The sequence below is a fragment of the Epinephelus fuscoguttatus genome, linkage group LG9 (genome assembly GCF_011397635.1).
Source record: "Epinephelus fuscoguttatus linkage group LG9, E.fuscoguttatus.final_Chr_v1".
NCBI classification, from domain to species: Eukaryota; Metazoa; Chordata; class Actinopteri; order Perciformes; family Serranidae; genus Epinephelus; species Epinephelus fuscoguttatus.
The window spans coordinates 1,402,148-1,425,000 of record NC_064760.1 but is presented as its reverse complement, the minus strand read 5'-3'; the positions used below and the strand labels follow the sequence as shown (position 1 = coordinate 1,425,000).

The window sequence follows — 22,853 nt, the reverse complement described above, 5'->3', positions numbered from 1 at the left end:
AGCATATTCAGTGGCCTGCATACTGCAGAAGTAAATCTGGAAACTAGAACCTTTTCTTTTAGTGTGCAGCAGGTGCGAGTTGCACCAACTGGTCTTAAGCTAAGTCGGTCGTAACTTGGCGTTCTAAGTCCGACCTAATAGTTACGCCGGTTGCACCAACAGGGCTTAAGCCTTCTTCTCACTAAGACCGGGCGTAAACCTTACACCTAGTCAAGAGCAGCCGTAAGGTCATTATCAAGCTGCTCTGAACACGTATTGATGTGCCCCGTTATCTCTGCCCATACTGATTGTTTTTTCTTATTTGTGATACATCTCTCTGCTCGCTGTACAGCTTGATTAATTTTCTAATTTCAGTGTCAGTAAAGTTTTTCGTTGATCCTTCATGCTTTCTGAAGAGGAGTTCAGAGCGCTCCAGGACAAACACCAGGCGTGTAGAGTGCAGAAACACGAGGTGCACAGCAACACAACAACAGCGAGCATCAGGACGAAAAAGAACCTGAAGAACCTCCTGACCGACCTCCGTTAACAGAATCCATCTCGCAGAGACTTGTTGCATCAGTGTCTCGTGATGATGCTGGAAATTTTTTAAAAACTCTGTGTCAGTCTGTTTGTCCGTCTGCGTGGGAGCGTCTTTAGATGTAAACACGATATAAACAGTGATGAGTTCACTGATGTCTGTGTTGAATGTAGATCAGTGACTCACTGAGAGAGCTACTGCAGCTGGAGAGTCCAGAGCATCATCATCATCATCATCATCATCATTTCAGTAGGTTCTTCTGTACTTTGACAACAGGTTCATGTCTCTCAGTGGCAGAGAGGAAGCGTCTGTGATCAGTGATGTGAGCTCAGTCACAGATTTGTTCTGTACCTGCAGATTTGCTCTTTGCGTGGCGTCGGTGGCTTAGTGGATACAGCAGGCGCCCCATGTACAAGGCTGTTGCCACAGCGGCCCAGATTCGAGTCCAGCCTGTGTCCCTTTGCTGCATGTCATCCCCTCTCTCTCTCCCCCTCTCACATTTAACTGTCCTGTCCATTAAAGGCAAAAAATGCCCACAAAAATATCTAAAAAAAAAAGGATGTGTTCTTCGCAGCATCAGCTTCACCAGTTTGTCTCAAACAGTTGAAGCTCCACGACAAATTCATGTGCTCATAACATCAGTATAATCTTTTCTTTGTTCAGCATGTTCAGATCCGTGAGCTCAAACTCAGATCAACTTGGCCGTGCATCGTGTCTGTAGACGTATTCTCTGTGTGACATTAAAGACAGCCTGACCTCAGCTGATGTCTCATCCTCAGAGAGATGACCTCATCCCACCAGGAGTCCGACTTTTATGTGTTACTTGTTTCTCCAACTGTTTGACCTCAGACGGTCAGCCCACATGTCGTCTCTGTGGTCGGGCAGGGCTGAATATTTTCCGTCTATCTTCATTATGCTGATGACGCCCACGTGTATCTGAGAGTGGAGCCACACACAGAGCTGAAGCTGATTGTATCGGCTCCAGTTTACAGCTAGAACTGGTCCCAGTTTGATCCAGTAAAAGACTCTGTCCATGTGTCCCGTCACATCCAGAATCTGGACATCAAAAACTCCCTAATATCTTGCGTTGACATGATTTTATCTATTTGTGTTTGACATATTTTGATGTTAACTTTATCTCGTCTTCACATTTCACTAATGCAGTGTAACACAGAAACATACAATAAAAACATTTTCTTCTGGTGACTGAGCAGAAGTTTGTGTCCACACTGTCCATCAGGTGTGTTAAAGACATTTAGATCCTCAGACGTGTTTGGACATTGTTGATGGATGGATCCAGGACAGAAACACGTCCACTGTCTCCATCATGTCTCACAGGTTTCAGAGAGCAGCAGCAGATGTCCTGTCCTGTGTGTCTGTCTCTCAGAGGTTGTGAAAGTCTCGTCCCCGTCAGTCCTGTGAACTGAGCTGCCGGTGCTGAGCTGATTAAAGCCGACGGCTCAGATTCAAACCGCAAGTTTACATGAAGTGAAGCCTCCTGCAGCTGCAGACGATCAGGACGTTTCCGTGTTTGTGTTTGTTTATCGTTTCACCTCCAGATTTGAACGCAGCACAGCATCACAGCTGGCTCTCATCACCGCAGGAGGAAGTGCTCAGACCTCAAGTAAGAGTACAAATACTGCAGCGGAGATGTACTGAGGTAAAGTCCTGCGTCCAGAACTTAACAGTAAAAACAAAACCACTTGTAATATCACATTTCTCACTATGACATGTGACCCTTATCAACTGTGAAACAACATGTCAAACACATGCACTCAGACAGGTAGCAGTGACGTCTCGATGACTGCAGCCGAGCACAATGACCCCCTCCTCCCTTTCAAACAAGCAGAATGTGTTGAGACTCACCTCTGTCTGCAGCAGACCAGAGAGACAGGTGTCTTTAAAAGTCTCTGTGCGCTCAGCTCTCAGTACGTCTGTAGCTTCTCACTGAATCGCTGTGGTTTGGAGTTCTTTCTTTTCTAACCTTAACCACAGCAACTTTAAGTTAATTATGCAGCTGTACGTTAAGGAGGTAATGTCATTTGTGTGGCCCTAATTAGTAAAATATCATACTAAGCATTCTCTGAGAACACATTGAAAGAAACATGGTGAGGACGTACTTTAAAAAGACTCAAAGCTCACACAGATCTGAACACGTGACTCCAGGAGAAAGTCTGGAGTCCCAAGCTGCCTCCTGACAGGCGCTCAGGACTGCTTCCTAGTTTACTGCTGTCAGCACATTGGTCACATGATATGTGGATATGTACGACTTTGGGTGCATTACTTTGTGTGGGAAAACATTTGAGCCTGATCCTGGTGCAGGGTGGACTAAACCATTTTCGCTTTTATGGGTGAGAAGGGCCTCTATTTTTATACAAAGTCCAGTCTTTAAACCAGTGTATTCAGCCAAGTTTAATTTATTTGTGACACTATTCATTTAGAAAAAAAAAAAAAAATCAAAGAAAACCAAATGTTTTACTCTCGGCTTTTTGAGGCCCCCTGGATAGTCAGTCCCCCTTGCCCCCTCTCTACAACACCCCTGTCAGTATCGTCATATCTGATCCACCTAAATGAAATATGTTAAAGCTGTTCGTCTTTTATCCTTCACCAGCTGGAACCTAAACAGTCTGATCAGATGACTGTATTATCATCAGGTGTCGATGTCGCCCTCCTGTCCTCAAAACACCTGAAGAACAAAAAATATGTCATCCATGTTGTTTCTGTGAGCGCAGTGATATTTCAGTCATCTGTAACTGAGACGTATAAAAACATGTCTTTCAACTAGCAGCCTTACCTCAGTCTGATCCTTCAGATGTTTTAGTGGTTTAGATCTGCAGCTCACTTTCTGTGATGTTGGAGGTCAGAACCAGAGCCAGAGAGCAGGAGACTCGTCCCACAGGAAGTCTGTTGAAACCATCAGATCTCAGCTGGAGTCATGGAATGAGACTCTGTCTGATTCTGTAGGACGGCAGCTGATCAGTGGGACGCTCACCTGGACAGGTACGTCTCCGTTTGTGCCACAAGTGACTAAAATGGACAAACATTAATTTGTTTTGACCATCAGAGGTGAAAGCTGCAGTGTGTGATGTGACCAGCAGGGGCGCTGTAGAGAGACAAACATGAACTGGCTCAGTGTTCAGACAGAGGGAGAATTAAAAGGGTGGCGGTCAGAAACTGTTTATTAGACGATGTTATTTTACAGAACATATAAAAGAGATGTGCACAATCAGTAGCATCAGTGGTGTGTGTGTGTGTGTGTGTGTGTGTGTGTGTGTGTGTGTGTGTCAGGGTGAGTGGAGGATGGTGGAGAAAGATGTTGCACGCTGAAAGAAAAGACAAAACAAACCAGTCAAACCAAAGGAACATGTGGGAGCTGCAGGAGAGGGAGGCGGACTGAACAACTCAGCTGTGTAAGGTCATCAGCTCAGGTGAGTCCAGGTGAACCTGCTTCCTAACGATGTGCACATCTGCAAGAGGAGCAGAGACACAGGAGGAGCAGAGACACAGGAGAGACAGTGGAGGAGTAGAGAGAGTGGAGAAGCAGAGCACAGACAGTGGAGGAGCAGAGCAGAGAGTGGAGGAGCAGAGACAGTGGAGGAGCAGAGACAGTGGAGGAGTAGAGAGAGTGGAGAAGCAGAGCAGAGACAGTGGAGGAGCAGAGACAGTGGAGGAGCAGAGACAGTGGAGGAGCAGAGACAGTGGAGGAGCAGAGACAGTGGAGGAGCAGAGCAGAGACAGTGGTGGAGCGGAGACAGTGGAGGAGCAGAGCACAGGAGGAGCAGAGCACAGACAGTGGAGGAGCAGAGCACAGGAGGAGCAGAGACAGTGGAGGAGCACAGACAGTGGAATAAAACATTCAACATGTCTGACTTAATGAACTCCACTTGGAGCTTTAAATCAAAGTGTTTAATGTACGGTGGCTCTGTGAGGACAATTCACAGCATCAGACTGGATCAGAGTCTTTCTCCGTCTGTTGTTTGTTGGGTGGAGTTTATTTATGTCTCTGACATAGGATACTGATGCATTTATGAACATCTGGGGAATTTAATCTGTACTGACTCGCTGTGTTTGTTTTATTACAGAATGTCAAAAGTCTTTTTTCTCATTTCTTTTTCTTTTTTCTTTTTTGTTAATTTCTGTTTTTCTTTTTGCATTTTTTTCTTTCATTTTCTTTCCTTCCTCCTTCTTGTCTTTTTTCCTTCATTCTCTTTCTCATTTCTTTCTCTTCTTCTGTTTTTAACTTTCTTTGAGTCTTTTTTCTTCTTTCTTTCTCTCAGCTGACAGTTATGATTTCTCAGTATTTTAACTTGTTGAACTAAACTTTAATCAGACGTTATTATTATATAATTTATGTAAATGAAGGTGATCGGTTTTTCTTGGTGTCTGATATCTCGCCCCTCCTCCTCCTCCTCCTCCTCCTCTGCTTTATAAGTCCCCTCCTGGAGTCTGGAGGGACTGGGGGCTGCGGAGAAGGAAGAAGAAGAAGAAGAAGAAGAAGAAGAACACGAACACAACAGAGAGAAATCACAGTAAAGCAAGAGAAGAAGAAGAGTGAGGCTCTGTAGTCCGGTTGAAGATGAAGGTGTGTGTCCTGGTCCTGGGTCTGTCCCTGCTCCTCACCGTCTGTGTGGCCCGGTCTCCGTTTCAGGCGGTCCTGCAGCACAGCCGGATCAGAGGCCGGCAGCAGGGGTGAGTCGATCCGATCCGAACCGAGCCGAACCCACACAGAGAGTCTGCACATAGACAGAGAGACTCTGCACACACAGAGGCTCTGAACAGAGTTTGTGCACGGAGACACGCTGCTGTAGCTTCACTGTAACATGCTGTAATGATCATATCATGATCAGCTGTGACTTTATTTATCAGAAATATTTTATTATCTGTTTCAGTCGATCTGATGTGAAGAACAGAGAGTTATAAGAAGTAAGAATAAGAGTGTAAAATAGGAGTATGTAAATATAAAGTATTGAAATACAACAGAAATATAACTGTGCATTATGCAACAGTGTTTAACACTAAGATGTTATGAATACATATGTTGACTGTGCTAAACATTCACTAATATGTGCGTGTACATTAATCTGTATAAACTAGTGTTTCATTCAGAAACATAAAATATGTGTTATGCTATAATGTTCACTACAATATGTACATCTATGGAATAAAAACAACAGTAAGAATAAACATAAGAAATATGTAGTTATTTGCATTATATGTTGCATAAATATTGACATTCAACAGGTGCTGGTGAGAACAGATTAGTGTAGGCTACTGTAGAGTACTGCACAGCTGAATTATTGCAATCACATTTATTTCCTTCACTGTCTCCATACAGTATTATAATGATATAATTAATAATGATATTACCTCTGTAGAGTGACTTCATGCTCATTGATCATAATTTATAATCATAATTATCTGTTAAAAGTCATCATGTGATAAAATGAGCTTATGTTAGATTTTTATTCTGCTGAACGTTTTCAAACTGTTCAGATTAAAGTTCTGTAAACATGAAAAGCTGTGATTAAACTTTGAATCTGATCATTTCCAGAGAGATGAGGTCGACACACCACACTGAGGTGCTTCTGAATGAATCAGCTGTTTCTGTGGCTTGGATGTTATACAGTTATGATAATAATAATAATAATGTGTTGTGTGTATGAAGTGCGAGTGTTTGTTGTGTCCTGCAGGATGTTGTAAAGTTTATCTGTCCTCCTTAAAACTGAAGTTAAGCTCAGATTAAGGTGGAATGAGTCGATTCAGTGGTTAATAAGCAACATTAAAACATTTTGTTCTCTAGAAGCAGATCTAGAAGTTTGGAGGTGAAAACAGACGAAGGTGTGATGTTGTAATTATGATATGAACTTTGAATCTGGAACATAATCTGGTCGTGTGTTCACTGTCAACTTGTTAAATGTAAATGTATGTGTTGCTTATAGTAAATTTCGACCGTGTCTCAGTGTTCGTAAAGGAACTGGGGCCGGTTGCACAAAACTCCTTAAGTGTGACACTTAGAGAGACACAGAGACACTTGGAGAGTTGAGTGATCTGACTCCAGATGGGGCAAATCATTAGTTGACTTCTAAACAATTTATGATGCAAAATCAAAGTGCTCATCTTTAAGTGTGTCCGTCAGGTTCTCACCGTCACAGAACGTCTCAGGACGCCGTCATTTTTCTCATTTATCACCATAATCTCAGCCTGGCTGTGGTTCGGATGGAGTCAGGGGTACTTTATGTTTTTGTCCTCGGTTTAACCAACTTTAAGCCATTCCTTAAGTATAAGACCAAGATAAGGAGAAAACCTTAAATCCTTAACTTAGAGGAAACCTTAAGGAGAAGACTTAAGAATGTTTTAGGCAACCAATTTTATTTCAAGGAAACCTTAATTCAGAATTTAAGGAAAATCTTAACCTAACGTGCTTTGAGCAACTGGCCCCAGAATCCCTTGTCAGTCCACCTTGAAACCCCTTAAATCTTTGGTTAGGTTAAGGTGGAATCATTCATTGAAACCTTTATTTAAGACTCTGGAAATCAGCTGAGGGAGATGAGCATGAACAAAGACATAAAACCAACCAGTGAGCAAACACAAAATCAGTTAAACAGTTCACCAACATGAAAACAGTTAAAATAGAAATAAAATCACATAAAACAACAAAAGTGTCAGAGCTCAAAGTTAAACACAAGATAATAAACACGCTGTGGAGCACACAGAGTTAGAAACATTTAAAACGAGATCTGAAATCAGGCGTTTCAACATTCGTAGCGGCGTCAGTGAGTTTAAGGTCTCTGCAGATTATTTCATGTTTCAGGTTCACTGGAGTTCAGTAAAGATGACGTGAGTTAAACTAGTCATCTTCAGATTTAAACTCATTGACATGAAAGAGTTAACAGGAAGTTTAACTCAGCTGAATGTGAAGCTGTTCCATTAATGACTCACCTGTGTCATAAAATCAGAAACTCTGCGGTTTGTTTCTGATCCTGTGAGTCGACCGTGTGTTGAAACGTCTGATCTGTGTCGCTGTAAAATCACTCGATAGTTTCGTGACGTCACGTTTGTCACTGCATGAAATCTAAGTTTGATTTCACAACATTATTCTCTGATTCTGAAGCAGCTGCAGGTCGAGAGAAACTGAAACTGACTGTCGGAGCTGAATCGTTTGTCTCTCCGTCCTCCTGAAGACTCTTTAAAGTCTCCACATTCAGAGAGTTTCAGAGGTAATATGAGATGTATGTCGGTCCTGCAGCAGCTGCAGACTTGGTCATGGAAAACCTGAAAAAGTCCTGGAATTTTGTTGTGTGTAATGAAACTGTGACAGTAATCTTGCAGGAACAACCTTCAACGTAACGACAGAAACATTAATATGAAGCTGTCGACGTAACGTAACTCTGATATGATGTGACGTTTGCTAGTGTCTTCATTTCCTCCGTGTGTGCCAGCTAGCTGAAAATACAAAGACAGGCAAGTAGGGCAAGAATAGAAATACAGTGAGTCCTGTAAAAGTCATGGAAAATGTCATCTATGACTGTGTGTGGGAACCCTGGACTTGACTCTGTCATCAGTTTGATTCTCTGAGCCCTCGAACCTGTCACATTGAGTTTAAGGAGGAATCTAAAGTCTGAATCCTTTAACAGAAGCTTTCCATGACTTGATTCAGGCTGATATTCCAGGCTGCTGTGTGTTTAGATTATTAATAAAGACATGAGGTCTGTGTCTTCCTGTCTCTGATCCTGTGTCTGCGTCTCTTTTCTCTTTCAGACCGAATGTTTGTGCCATGCAGCAGCAGAAAGGCACCGACAAGAAATACTTCACCAACTGCAAACAGTGGTACCATCGCAAGATCTGCGGGAAGCCCACGTGAGTCTGAGCCGAGCGTCCGTCACAGCAGAACAACAACACGTGTCATGACACCTCAGTTTGAACCCATTTTAGGGAGTAAAGTGTCTCAAAGTGTTTTTGCTCTTCCTGTGACTGGTGTTGTGTCGACCGTTGGTTCTCAGTGAGTCTGAAAGTGTTTCTCGTGACTTGACTTTGGTCCTGCTGGACGGACTGAGTTTGTGTTTAGTGGACGGAGGAATGTCCCTCTCCGGAGGTGTCCTCACCTCTTATATAACCTCTGAAGAAGAAAAGAACCATCGGTGTCAGTTTACCTCCCAGTCCCAAGATCTGCTGCAGGGTTCATTTAAAGGACACGTCCAACAGTTTGACTTCTTGTCCATGTCTCTGTTGTCCATAAACTGAAGCAGAACGTCCTGTCTCAGTGTGCAGAGACGCAGCTCAGAGCGAACGCAGAGCCTCATCTTACAGAGCAGCACAGCACAACTGTCATCCCTAGTTTTAGACTGTCGCAGTGGTTGTTTTCAGGGCCAGCGGCCATGTTGCAGAGGTAAATGTACGTACGCCCATCTGTGCGTCCATGTGAGGTGTGCTCAGGTACGTTGTTGGTGGACTGATATTTTGAGGCAGCAGAAAAAGACTGATTCACTGACCTACAAAAAACTGGTCCAAAGTCAGAATGGTTTTATTTTCACTGATTTAAAGAGCACATGATTCAGATAGTGAGATGCTCCAACATCAGCACTGATGTTCTGTAAAATGTGAACGTAGCAGAGAGCTGAGCAGAGCTGCATGGAGACGCTGTGCACATGTAAACACGAGGAGCAACCTGACACTGTGTCCTAACTGGATGCAACAAGAGTGAGCATCAGCGACATAATCAGTTTGATTGCATTGTTTTCCATTGGACTGTCCGAACTGCAGGTGAGCGTTGCATCACAGTGTGACATGGCGTTTGAGTTTTGAACTTTTGTCAGATGTCCCATATCTATTTTTATTCTGTAGCTTACGTTGGAAGCGCTGCATTGGACAAGGAACAGCTGATTCACAAGGTATAAATGAGGAATTACCCACCGTACACAGGACACCTCCTTATTTCACTTCAAAAACTTTTAAGTTCAGTCAGGACCACTTTAGTCAAAGAAAACTTTATTTCCATTTGCATATTTGGTGGTTCTGTTCTGGGGCCTCTCTGCCCTTCCATGTGCCTCCATGGAAAGCCTGAGGCAGAGAGCAGCAGCAGCAAAGACCTCCGGGAACAGAACAGATCAGCGTCAATGACAAACAGAAATGACACTGATAAGTCAGACACAGCATGAAAAGGAGGAGCTGCGGTGGAGGCAGCTTGCAGAGCAGTTTAAATAGGGCGCCCTGAATGAGATCTGCCAATTGGTTGCATAGAAAGGAATCATGTGATCTATCAGCTGATCTGAGCTTGACATCGTGACTGTGACATGAGATGATCCCTGATGTGATACAGAGGAGGGACTGTGTACTTCTTACAGCTTGTGTGTCCTGTGGTGTTCAGAGGGCCGCTGAGTAATGTTGTGTTCACACCAAATGTGATGCAAATGTTCGTGTCACGTTACTCACTCGAGATTGAACGCTGGAATATTTTGTGTTGACTCGCTTCATACGTGTGAATGATATGCACGTGAAACAGCTGAATCAGTGAATGAACTTCCACCAGTACGTCCTCGGCATCATATATATAGTACCAGAGGAGCTCAAAGCTCATCGACTGTCGTGGTGCTGACTGGTCGCTGAAGTTCAGATTTTTCAGCTTCAGCAAAGAAGCGTATGAGATGAAATCGCACTACTCACTTCATTCGCGTCCTTCGCGTCGCCCAGCAGGAATTCATGTCTAATCGTGTCTTCACATTAACTTAACTTACAGTTCATGCAAACTGTTTTATGCGCTACCGGTGTGAACCAGTGTGTATCTTATCTTATCTTATCTTATCTTATCTTATCTTATCTTATAAGACTGCTCTGCTGATACTTAAACCACTGATGCTTGTAGTGCAGATACTTGTACTTCAATATAATCTTGAGTGCAGCACTGACTGAAGTGGACTCTGATGCTTCAGACTGCAGAAACAAAGAGACTCAGTGAGACTGAAGGAAACACACACACACACACACACACACACACACACACACACACACACACACACACACACACACACACATTATTAATGAGGCTCTGGCAGCAGTGGACCAGCTGTGTCACAGATTTCACTCTGCAGGAGCGGAGCAGGATTACTGTGAGTCTGTGCTGCAGTAAAATGTTCCTCTTGTAAATGTGATAATCACCTGAACTCTTCAGTCGGCTCTCACAGTCTCGTTCCTCACAGACGCTCCTGTCGTCGAGCGTGAACGAACTGTTGAGTAAATCGTCTCCCTGCAGAGCTGTCGACAGGACACAGGGGACACAGGGACACAGGGGGACACACTAAATGATGGGGGACATTTTTAGTCCAGAGGACAGAAACAGACTGTTTATATGATGAGAGTTTTATTAAAGGAACAGTTCAACATGAAGGAAAAACCACTCTGATGTCTCCACGCTAAATATGAAGCTACAGCCAGCTGGTTAGCTTAGCTTGGTTATGCTTAGCTTAGCATAAAGACTGGAAGGGGGGGGGGGCAGTTAGCTTAGCTTGGCTTAGCTTAGCCTGTTTTATCTTAGCTTAACATAACCAATGGAAACAAAGTGAACCAATAGCTTATCTTAGCATAAACACTGCTAACAGGAAAAACAGTTAGCTTATCTTAGCATAAACACTGCTAACAGGAAAAACAGTTAGCTTATCTTAGCATAAACACTGCTAACAGGAAAAACAGTTAGCTTATCTTAGCATAAACACTGATAACAGGAAAAAACAGTTAGCTTATCTTAGCATAAACACTTAAAACGGGTACTGACAACAGGGGGAACAGCTACCTTAACTTAGCATAAGGTCTAGAAATAGGGGGATAGCAATTATCTTATTTTAGCATAAACACTGGAAACAGAAGAAAAAAAGGAAAATGGGAGAAGTTAGCTTAAGTTAGCATAAACACTTGAACAAGGTAGAACAGTTTGATTAGCATAAGAACTGTAAACAGAGGGAACAGCCAGCTTAGCTTAGCATAAAGACTGTAAACAGAGGGAACAGCTAGCTTAGCTTAGCATAAGGACTGCAAACAGGGGGGACAGCTAGTTTAGCTTAGCATAAGGACTGTAAACAGGGGGGACAGCTAGCCAGCTAAACATGTTTTTTTGTGGTTTGTTTCCAAAGAAAATCTGCAGTGGAAAAAATGTCATTTTCAGTCAGAGTAAATAGTGTTTCCAAATAGTGTGACACAAAGGGTATGTGTCATTTGGAAAGTGACAGAGACATTTCCCCAGTAAAGTAATCGTAGAGACATGAGAGTGAAATCCATCTGACTGACAGAGAGGAGGAGGAGGAGGAGGAGGAGGAGGAGCATTTACCTGAGTGTTGAACTCTTCCCTTAAAACATCCAGATGTTGATCTCCATGACATCAGTTCATCACCCTGTTACGATGAATTCATGAGAAAAACTGTTTTCAAACTGTTCACACAACTCCCGCAGGAGAGTCCAAGTCTCATTCATCCAGTCACACACTTAGTGCTTTACAAACACATGACCTTTACACTGAAACCTTTTGTTTTACAACTGAACAGAAAGTAAAACTGATCTCTGCTCTCTTCACAGCCAGACTCCAGTGATAAAACCAGTGATTTAACACCAGTGAACACAGGAGCTGCTGGTCTGCTGCCTCCATCAGTCAGTGTGTTTGTGTCACTGAGTGTCTTTGGTGTTTAAAGGGTTAATTCAGATTCACCAAAGTCACACAGTGACACAAACACACTGACTGATGGAGGCAGCAGCAGACCAGCAGCTCCTGAGTTCACTGGTGTTAAATCGCTGGTTTTATTAAAGGAGTCTGGCTGTGAGAAGAGATTATAGGCAAGTTTTACTTCCTGTTCAGTTCCCCATCAGAGAGGCCTGTCTGTTTAGGAGGTACTGAGCATACAACTGGATGAATGAGACTGGGATTAAACTGCACGAGTTGTGTGAGTACAGAAACCTGGATAGACGTCAGTTTTGAAACCTGAACACATGGGTTTGATTTCCTTGAAAAACGTGCAAAAAATTCAACGAGCGACTTGGTAAGAACTGTCCTGCAAGTGCAAGAAAAATAAATATTTTGGAATTACCAAAAAAACTAGAAAGAAAATGTCCAGATGTGTTTTTAGGTGCATTAACTGAAAACTGATGTTTTAAAAGTTTCCAACTTCTGTCCTCACTTGTCGCTAACACCCGCCCTCGTATGAAATGATTTCGGTCAGAGCTGACCTCTGTTTTTTGGTTTCCGTGGAAACAGCTGTCTCAGCATTTTAACTGACAGTAACAGTTGAAGTGATTCATCCGTCGTTATGTTCCGACTAAGTGACGGATTTATGAAGCTGGTCCTGGGTCAGTTCAGTTCAGGTGCTGCAGGGTCTGATAGCCGCTCCGCTCTGTGTGTGTGATCAATATATTGATCTGTAATGAGCTCACAGTGCGTCTCTGATCAGTAACAGATGAAAACTGTTTCAGTGAATGAACAGACGTCTGAGGCACCTTCTCTTCTTCTTCTCTTCATGCTCCAGTCAGACTGTAAATGTGCATCAGTCTGTATATTTGTTCACATATTTCTGTGTGTGTTTTTGTGAAAGTGTGTCTGAGGCTGTGAAGGACTCTCAGTCCGTCGGCAGGATGTTGAACGCAGCTTTTAAACTTTTCCCACAAACAGATTCTTTCAGCTCGGATCAGGAAATGGAGGGAAAAGAGGAAGTGAGCGTTTCTGTTTGTAGGAAGTGAAGCTTCACACACACACACACACACACACACACACACACACAGCGTCAGTGTGTGGAAACACTCGGCTCTTATCTGTGACGGGGTAATTACATTTACACTTGTGTCTTTGTGTTTCTGTGGAGGAGGATCAGCAGGTCAGAGGTCAGCAGAAGGAGGACTCATAACTCACTGACCCCCCCCAGACCCCGACTCCCCCGTCTCCCCCCCGAGACCTCCCCCCTCCTCCCTCTGTCTGCAGAGGTCTTCAACAACACACCACACTGTGTCTCCGACTCCGACCAACAATCTGTTCATTCACTACCTGGCAGACGTACATTTACTCACATACAGTACTTCAGTGCAGATCTGAGGTGTTTCCTTTAACACTACCTCCTCCTCCTCCTCCTCCTGTATAATCAATCAATTATATAATCAATAAATAAATGATGACGTGTTATTACAATATAAAGTCATTAAAATGAGCTCCACCTTCAGCAGTGATTTGGCGCCTCCTACAGTTGCACAGTGGTACCACTGTTGTAAATACAGGCCCTCAGTTAGTCGCTGCAGCAGCTCGTACTCAGCCGTCGCAGACTGCAGCACCAGGGTCTGATCTATGGATGGAGAGAACGTTTCCTCATACAACACTTTGTATGATATCCTGCGAATCAGCGTGACGTTATATCTTAACGTCATGTTTCTGAGGTTAAGTTTAGGAAAAGAAACCTGATGAGGACGAACCTTAAAATGTCTCAAACTTCACTCTGTTCTGAACAGAATAATTCATGCACCACTAAAGATGTATGAGGTTTGGATTTATACAATAACAGTTCACCGTTAAAGCCTAGTTAAATAAATAAAGTTAAATTCAAAAGCTACAGTGATGACTTTGACTTGGTTAAAGGAGGATAAACAAAATAAGGGGGTGCCTTTGGTTTCCTACTGACACCTGCTAATGAACATAAACTTAAATAGCCTCAAACACAGTTTATTTACATATCATTTACATATACATAAAATATTGAAAAAAAAATTAAAGGCTAACTGGAGTCCAACGATGATCCAAGTCAGGAAGAAATGTCTCATGTTCACTATTTAAAATGCAAAAACAGGAACCAGGAAAAAGCATTGCATTGTTAAAAAGATAAATATCCAAAAATAAGAAATCAAACTCACCGCAGTGGAATCAAGAAAAGAAACAATCCAGATCTTCTTGTTAGTCGGCTCAGTCTCTTTCTGGTCCTCCACACAGCCGGTCGAGGAAACGCCAAAAGTAAGAGTCCATTGAGGTTTATTTATTCCAGCGCAGGCCGTCCAGTCTCCACCACCGTCCTCCTCCCTGGAAAACAAAATTTAAAAAAAGAAAACCTCCCCAAACAATTCCCTGCTCCTTTGATCTCCAAGGCCACGCCCCTTCACCTGTGTGCAGCAGCACACCTGAACCAAGTTAACTAACAGGTGGCAACAAGACAGGGCAGAGCTGAGAGGGAGACATTGTGAGACACAGTAGCTGTGTTTCCATCCAAAAGTGATTCGAATCATTGGGAAATGTGCATTAAAAGAAATACGATCCTGTGTGTTTCCATTAAATGTACGGACTTTGGTGAAAACTATGAACTCGTGTGAGTTTTCCACAGAACCGGAAACAAAACAAGTCTCGCATTCTTCTTCTTCTACGTTTTCTGGCGGTTGGCAACCAGCTTGTAAATGCATTACTGCCTTCCCGACCGGAGTGTGGATATCACCATGGAGACAGGTGCACTACGTCACACTTAATTTGAACATAACTGTTTCCATCCCCCGTTTTGTGAATCAACATTTTTTCAAATCAACCAAAACCCGGCTAAAGCGAGCGTGTTTTAGTTTGTGCAAATCAGGGGATTTTAATTTGAATTTTGGCGTTTCCATCATAATTTTCTGATGCGATACTTCTAGATGCGCATCTAAACAGGCTGATGGAAACATGGCTAATGACAGTATATCTGAAGGCTCTTCTACTTTAAAACCCTCTAACATCACTGTACATGTCTCATGTCTCTGCCCTCACCTTCGTGGCTGTGTCACATGTTCTTCGGATTTCTGTACTCAGAATACTGAGTGAGCTTCTTCTCGCCAGCTGGTGGTGTGTGCAGCAGAAATGTGTTACGCTCTCCCATGAGACATGACATGGTCACCATAGTGACTACAGGTCAGACACAGGTGCACCGTCGCATGATTTGGAAGTCGCCATTTTAAGAAGGAGAAGTTGTGTTATGTTGCTTCAAAGTGATGAACACATTAGTGCATATATTATACATTAATCTGCATCATAGTGCTTTTACTTTGGTACGTTAAGAATCATTTGATGCTAATACCTCTGTACTTTTACTTGAGTAAATGTTTTACTTGTAACAAAGTATTTCTGCTCTGTAGTGTCACCACGTTTACTCAGTACTCCTTCCACCTGCAGATGTCTCTCTGGTATCAGCTGCTTCATTTGTGTTTCACCGTCAGTTCCCAGCTGACAGATCCAGATATACTCCTGCAGGTGCAGAGTGAGTCCATCAGCTGTCACTCCTCATCATCACTCAGCTCCTCTTCCTCTCAGTTTAAATATTATTTATTTAGTTTCTCAGCACAAACTTTATCGCCGCTCAGATTCTTTCCCTCAGAGGAGCTGAACTGTTTCCATTAAATCTGAAACTATCTGATCAGCTCTTGGACGTGTCTTCACCTCCGTCACATCCTCTCTGAGCGTGTCCTCCAGCTGGACACTCAGTGATGGTTTTGTCCTCCAGAGGGCTGAGAGTGCAGTGGCAAAGAGCAAAGTGGACCTGAGGTATTTGTCTTCACAATGCTCAGGTTAGACTATCCTTGATTCAGACCCCTGTGAAACAAACTGCATCTCCTGAGGTGGTTTGTTTCAGAGCGCTCTGAGTTCTCTGGAGTGTTCAGGTATGCGCGAAAAATGCTGAGTCATTGCGAGGAGTCCGCTTGGAGGACTGAAAGGGACCAAGTGGCATCTATCCACTCTGCCTGTGACTCCAGTTTTAGCCTTACTGAATATGTTTAAAGAGAAAAACATTTTGAGTCAAAAACTCAAAGTTTAATGTCATGAGATGTTTCAACTCTAAAGGATCAAAACGACTAACGTGACTAAAAGTAGTCAGCATTCTTGTGAGACTAAATCTGAAATAGCTGCTGAATGAACACATGCAGCTGGAACTGTGAGAGAAACTGTAAATCCTCAGCAGGAGCTCTGAACTAAACTCAACACAGGTTGAATGTACAGGTGACGTGTTCCATCCAAAGGTCAGCGGAGAAAAACAGTAAAACGTGTAATTTGGAGTCGTAAAAGCAAAGACCTGTAACTGTGAGGCATTTTAAATGTGAGGAATGTGAGGGTATAAATCAGACGACTGGAACACAACGTGTCTTTATTATATTTAATACTGGCTCCCTGTCGCTCCGTCCCTCTGTAACCAGCTCTCCGGGTTCGCTGCCTCAGTCTGGAGCAGCTTTATGTGAAGCTTCAGACGTTTTATTCTCTGCTGGATGTTTCTGGAAGGTTTCCCCCGAGCCGGCTGAATTACTGCGACCTCGCTCTGTTTGTTTTGTCAGAAATCCACGGCGGCCATCTTTGTTTATGTGGAGACCAAACGGGAGTCGAGTTTCCATCTGGTTTGATAATCAGTCCAGTGTGTGTGCCAACACACACACACACACACACACACACACACACACACAGTCAGTCAGTAGCTGATCTCCATCTGTTTACATTTTACTGCCGGTGTGATGGAGGCTGCAGGAGCTCTGGACTCTGTGTCTCCAGATGATACATTAGATTTCATTAAAGACGCTGCTGCTGAAAGACACAGTGAGACGGAGACAGAGGGAGACGCTGAGACACAGAGACACTGAGACACAGAGACGCTGAGACACTGGGACGCTGAGACACAGAGACGCTGAGACACTGGGACAAGACAAAATAAGGACCCCAAAGACACAAACCCTGCACACAGTCTGTGTGTCTCACTCCTCTGTAGCAGAGGTGGTGGGGCCCTCTGTGTCTCTGAGCTCAGGGGCCCATCGTCTCATAATCTGTCCATGGTTAAATGTCCCCTGATGATGCTGCAGTGACATCACCGCTCTGACATCATCACTGTCAGCAGAAAAACACTCTGATCCACCAGGTGAGCTGGGTTTTAAAGGGAGATTTCATGTTACCCAGAACACACGTGTGATTAATTCAGGGCCTGAATACAACCTGTTTACTTCCTGCTCCTCAGTTTGTGTGCAGAGTGAAGTTGGAAATGTCCCGTACACATCTGAGTCATGTGGCTCGTGGTTTCTGATGGATATTTAAAAGTTTAAATCTAAACCTGTGACGTCATGAATGTTGTCACGGTACAAACTACATCAGTGAACCTTCGATGTGCTCGTCAACTTTTTATTCACATCACATGAAAAACATAAAGTCTTCACACAGTGTGAGATGGTCCTGCAGCCTCGGCTCTGTCAGCTGTTTCTGCTCACTCTCTGAACTCCTCTGAGAGAAGTCCTGATATTCATTTGACTGATGTAGACAGAGGAGAGACCTGCGGCTCTGTGACGCTTTATTTTGTAGTGCGTAGGAAGCGTGGAGCCCGGCGGAGGCTCCTGGTGCTCCGCTGTTTTTCCTGGCGGTGGTTGTGGGTCCCCCGTCAGGCGTCTGCTCTGGCTGCAGATTCTTCTTCTCTCTGAGGAAATGAGCTTTATGAGCCCAGACGGCTGAGCCACATTTATTATGGAAATCTCTACAGGAAGTCACGAAGGGCTCGGCTCGGCCTGCACGCTTCATTACAGCCCACATGTGACCAATCCTCCCCAAACCGCTGGTTCCTGCTCAGAAACTCAGCTCTGTGACAGCAGAGCAGTTTTCCCTCAGTAAACACCTTCAGCAGCGCCCAGCTGTTCGACGCTCTGAACAGAATCTGTACTCATGTCAGTCAGTTCAGTTTCCTTTGGTTTAATCGGCAAAAACATTTCAGTCAAATTGTCTTTGTGCACTTTTCATTAAGAATTCAGCTCCAACTGTTTCTATCTTTGTTGTGTGCAGTTACCATGGTTACAGGCATCACAACCATGTGACTCTGCAGTGATACAACTCTCATTAGGAGCTCTCACCTAGCATTAGCATTAGCATTAGCACATCTACCTGTTGACTGTCAGCAGCTGCTCCACTGACACTGTTCACTGAGCTTCTCCTCTCGAGCTGTTTGTTCACTGAACATCTGGAGGAAAACTCAGATGTCTGACTGTCCACATGAACCCTGAACTCACCTCTTTTGTTATTTCATTTTCTCTTTTATTTGACAGACGACAGTGTAGAAATGTGGGAGAGGTGTGATGTACGTTGTGGTGATGTGCTGAGTGCTGCTCAGCTACCAACGCTCTCCTCGCTCGTTCCTTCAGAGAGCACCATTAAAGATGATAGTAACAGTTGGTGTTTCTCAAAGTCAAGGATCCTTCCTTGGCTGGACGAGTCCTGCCAACAGGCTAACGAGTGTCCCCAGGTGTGTGTGCGTCATTAACCCTCAGGTTATCCCTCAGGGGATTTTGGTACAGCTGAGGATCCACACATGCATCCTGAAAATTCTCTGAATGAAGGACTCAGTTCTTGGTAGAATCTGAAGGATCCTCGACACTGGAACAGTCCTTAGGTTGGGTCTGATGACGTAGCATCCTTGAAATTCAGCCATCTAAGGATCCTTCCTTGACTTTGAGAAACACTCAGCGTGTCGCAGTGAACTACTGGTGCACTCTAAGCAGTAGAAAACCTGAGTGTGGAATGACGGACACCTCTCACCCTCAATGAGTCGCCATCTTTGTGACGTAGCATACTTCTCAACTTCTGATGTGGCGCCTGGAGAAAACAAGGAGCCTGTTAGTTCAACATGTTTTTGCACAAAGTACCAAAACTGTTGTCAAATAGAGGCCGTCAGCCACGATCAATAATGCGAGTGCCAGCGTTAGCTTAGCTTGTTTTTGGCAGCTGAAACCATTTCCCTCATAATAAACAATAAAATGTGAAGACAATAAAACCTCCACATACAAGCATTTTAAGTGATTTATCCTGGCTTCATACGAGCAGAGGAAATCTCCACCAGTCGCTAGGCTAATTTATACAATGTAAAATGCCATAGGCTTGTGCTAATAATGTTAGCATGTCTCTAGTAACCCATGTGTAATGTGTGTTTAATGTGTGTTTTGAATCAGTCAGACTTTACAGCACTTCACAGGAAGTGTGTGGAGGTGTAACTGCAGTGACACAGACACGCCACCACACAAGTATCCTCACAACGGCGTGGGGCCACGTGCGTAGACGATGGCGTAGAGCTGACACAGTATAAATCCGCCTTCACTGTGACCAGACACTGACTGTATCTGCTGTCAAACTGAGATCATAACTCATCAGATAACTTCAGACACAAAGTCGCTGACACTGAGAAGCTTCTGATTAACGAGCCGCAGGTCAAACAGACAAATCAAAGTCTCTATTGGCCGCTGGATGAAACTGTTGGACCAATCAGGAGCTCCAGATTCTGCTGATGCGAGCAGCTCTGTGAGGCCGCCATGTTCTCTGTAAATAAAACCAAACTGTTAAACAGATGATGATAAAACACGATGCTGATCACCGTGCGGCGCTCCATCAGCCTCTGAACGCCGTCTCCCTGTGGACGATGAAATAACGTTTACTGTCATGTAAAGCAGATTATTGTGGGAAGCTCTTTGTTTACGGCCTCGTGGAAACAGTCTCACAGCGCGAGACCTGATTGTGCTCATAACTTTATTGGCATCATTATACACAGACAGGAATTTATGTGTCTCCTGAAATATTACAGACAGGTTACGAGCTCCTGAGGTGGAAACTGAGAGCTTTATAGATGTGTTTTTTTTACCTGAGGCTGAAATCTGCAGAACGCGTCGCTGTGAGGACACGTCAGAGAGGAGGGAGGCAGGAAGTGGATCCTCATGTGTCCTTGTGTTGTTTCCTGCTGCAGGGTCATCACCTACGAGTGCTGTCCTGGTTATGAGAAGATTCCTGGAGAGAAGGGCTGTCCTGCAGGTATGACCTCTGACCTCTGACCCCTGACCCCTGACACTCGGTGACACAGCGTCCATAACTCAGAACACTGAGGAGGTCTTTGTTATTTCAGGAAGAATAAAGTTACATTAATGTGTTAATATAATGAATGAACGCAGGGTAACTGATTCATAAACATGACAGAGACATGACTGCATGTCTTCAGCTGTAGAGACACAAAGTGATTTTAAATTTTGATGAGAATGTTAATGATAAAATGTGTTACTGATGAATGAATGAACTGATTTCTCCATTAAAAAAAAATACTTTTTTAAAATTCATTTTAAAAACAGGTAGAAGAGGAAATGTATAAACTTAGCTTATTAAACCTGCCGTGAATAAAACATAACTTAATATAAATAACTTTTAAAAACAACTTACAAATGTCATTTATAAAAAAAATAACAAATAAAACCTTTGCTTTTAAAAACTTAATTTATAAAAAAACTTTTAAAAACTAAATTTGTGAAAAAAAATAAAAACTCTGCTTTTAAAAATGTAATTTAAATTAAAAAAATATAATTTTCACTTTTAAAAACCTAATTTATAAAAAAGTAACATGTAAAAACGTCACTTTTAAAGACTTAATTCATATTAAAAAAAATTAAAAATCCCTTTTAATACACAATTTATATGTAAAAAATAAAAACTTTACATTTAAAAACTTGATTTATAAAAAAAACAAACTTTAAAAAAATGAAACTTAAAAAATTAACTTACAAAAGAATTAGCTGTTAAAAATGTAACTTTTGTGAAAACTAACGTTTAAACTCTCTGTGCTGCTGTGACTGTTTGTTGTTGTTGAGACAAACAGGAGGATCACTCTGGTTTATTTTCATGTGCTGAGAGTTTGTTGATCATGAGTGTGTGTGTGTGTGTGTGTGTGTGTGTGTGTGTGTGTGTGTGTGTTTGCAGCGCTGCCTCTGGTGAACATCTACAACACTCTGGGCGTCGTCGGAGCCTCGACCACTCAGATGTACTCTGAACGAGCTCAGCTGAAGGACGAGATCGAAGGGCCGGGAAGCTTCACCTTCTTTGCCCCGAGCAACGTGGCCTGGGCCGCCCTGCCGACAGTCAGTACACCCTCACACACACACACACACACACACACACACACACAGTGTCCTGCTGCCACAAAAACTCACCACAGCACCAAATACGGGCTGTGCACATGTGACAGATGCTTAGATTTTAGGAGGTCGTCCTCGCTCCACTGAGAAGACAACCCGGTGATATAATGATAACGGTGTGTCCCCGTGTCTGTCCTCAGTGTGTTGTTGTCTTCATCACGCTGAATCTTTGTTGTTGTTGTTGTTGTTGTGTCGCAGGAGATCCTGGACGCTCTGGTGAGCAACGTGAACATCGAGCTGCTGAACGCTCTTCATTACCACATGGTGAACCGCCGGCTGACTTCCAACGAGCTGAGACACGGATCCTCCTTCACCTCCATGTACCAGGACTTCCCCGTCCACATCCACCACTACAGCAACGGGGTCAGTGATACACTACACACACACACTGTATACACACTACATACACATTGTAACACACTGACATGATAACTGACATGTTAGGACACGTTAATCAGAGTCTACACTGATCCAAAAATCCAGTAAAGCTGCAGTTACACTGCAGCAGTAACAGTCATCTTCTTCTCCTCCTCAGATCGTGACGGTGAACTGCGCCCGTCTGATCAAACCCGACCAACACGCCACCAACGGCATCGTGCACGTAGTCGACCGCGTCATCACCGCCGTCTCTAACAACGTGCAGACTGTCCTCGACATCGACGACGACCTGGAGACGCTGCGTGTGAGTACCTCTGTCAATAATCCAGAAGTTTCAGGAGATCAGCACTGTTTTATTCACTGAGTTACTTCCTGTATCAGACGGCGATGGCGGCTGCAGGTCTGACCACTGTGTTGGAGAGCGACGGTCAGTACACGCTCTTCGCTCCCACCAACGAGGCCTTCGAGAAGATTCCTCAGGAGACCCTGAACAGGATCCTGGGAGACCCCGTGGCTCTGAAAGGTGACCAGCAGGAGGCGCTCTGATGCTGATTACTGTCTGTGAACAGCATGAACCTGACTGTCTTGTACCTGCCCCCCCCCCCCCCCCCCACCACCCAGACCTGCTGAACTACCACATCCTGAAGCACATGCAGTGCGCCGAGTCCATCGTGTCAGGGACGCCGATGGAGACGCTACAGGGCACCGTGCTGGAGGTCGGCTGTGACGGAGACGAGATGACCCTGAATGGGAAGGCCATCATCACCAAGAAAGACCAGCTGGGAACCAACGGAGTCGTCCATTACATCAACGAGCTGCTCATCCCCGACTCAGGTACTGATACAGCCAACACTACCAAAACTACTACATCCGCACTGAAGTGGGATTTACACTTGTGCATCAGCTCTTTGCAGAGCCTATGCTGCAGCCTGTCATGCTGTTGTGAGCATTTATACTTGTACGGTGGTGTGTCTGTGTCACTCTGCAGTTACACCTCCAGGACACTAGCTGGCGGCAGAGTTTGTCTGTGCTG

At 43.9% G+C, this 22,853-nt stretch overlaps 1 protein-coding gene across 1 annotated transcript in view; it reads left to right on the top strand.

Annotated features, from left to right (window-relative positions):
- The window catches only part of tgfbi (transforming growth factor, beta-induced), a 684,304-nt gene that overhangs the window by 650,431 nt on the left and 11,020 nt on the right, over positions 1-22,853 (top strand). Inside the window, exons 2-9 of the mRNA XM_049585704.1 lie at positions 5,020-5,206; positions 8,276-8,374; positions 20,230-20,294; positions 21,228-21,385; positions 21,641-21,805; positions 21,978-22,124; positions 22,202-22,343; positions 22,442-22,654. Coding sequence (XP_049441661.1) covers positions 5,094-5,206; positions 8,276-8,374; positions 20,230-20,294; positions 21,228-21,385; positions 21,641-21,805; positions 21,978-22,124; positions 22,202-22,343; positions 22,442-22,654 — 1,102 coding nt within the window. The 5' untranslated portion in view covers positions 5,020-5,093. The remainder of the gene's footprint in view (positions 1-5,019; positions 5,207-8,275; positions 8,375-20,229; positions 20,295-21,227; positions 21,386-21,640; positions 21,806-21,977; positions 22,125-22,201; positions 22,344-22,441; positions 22,655-22,853) is intronic.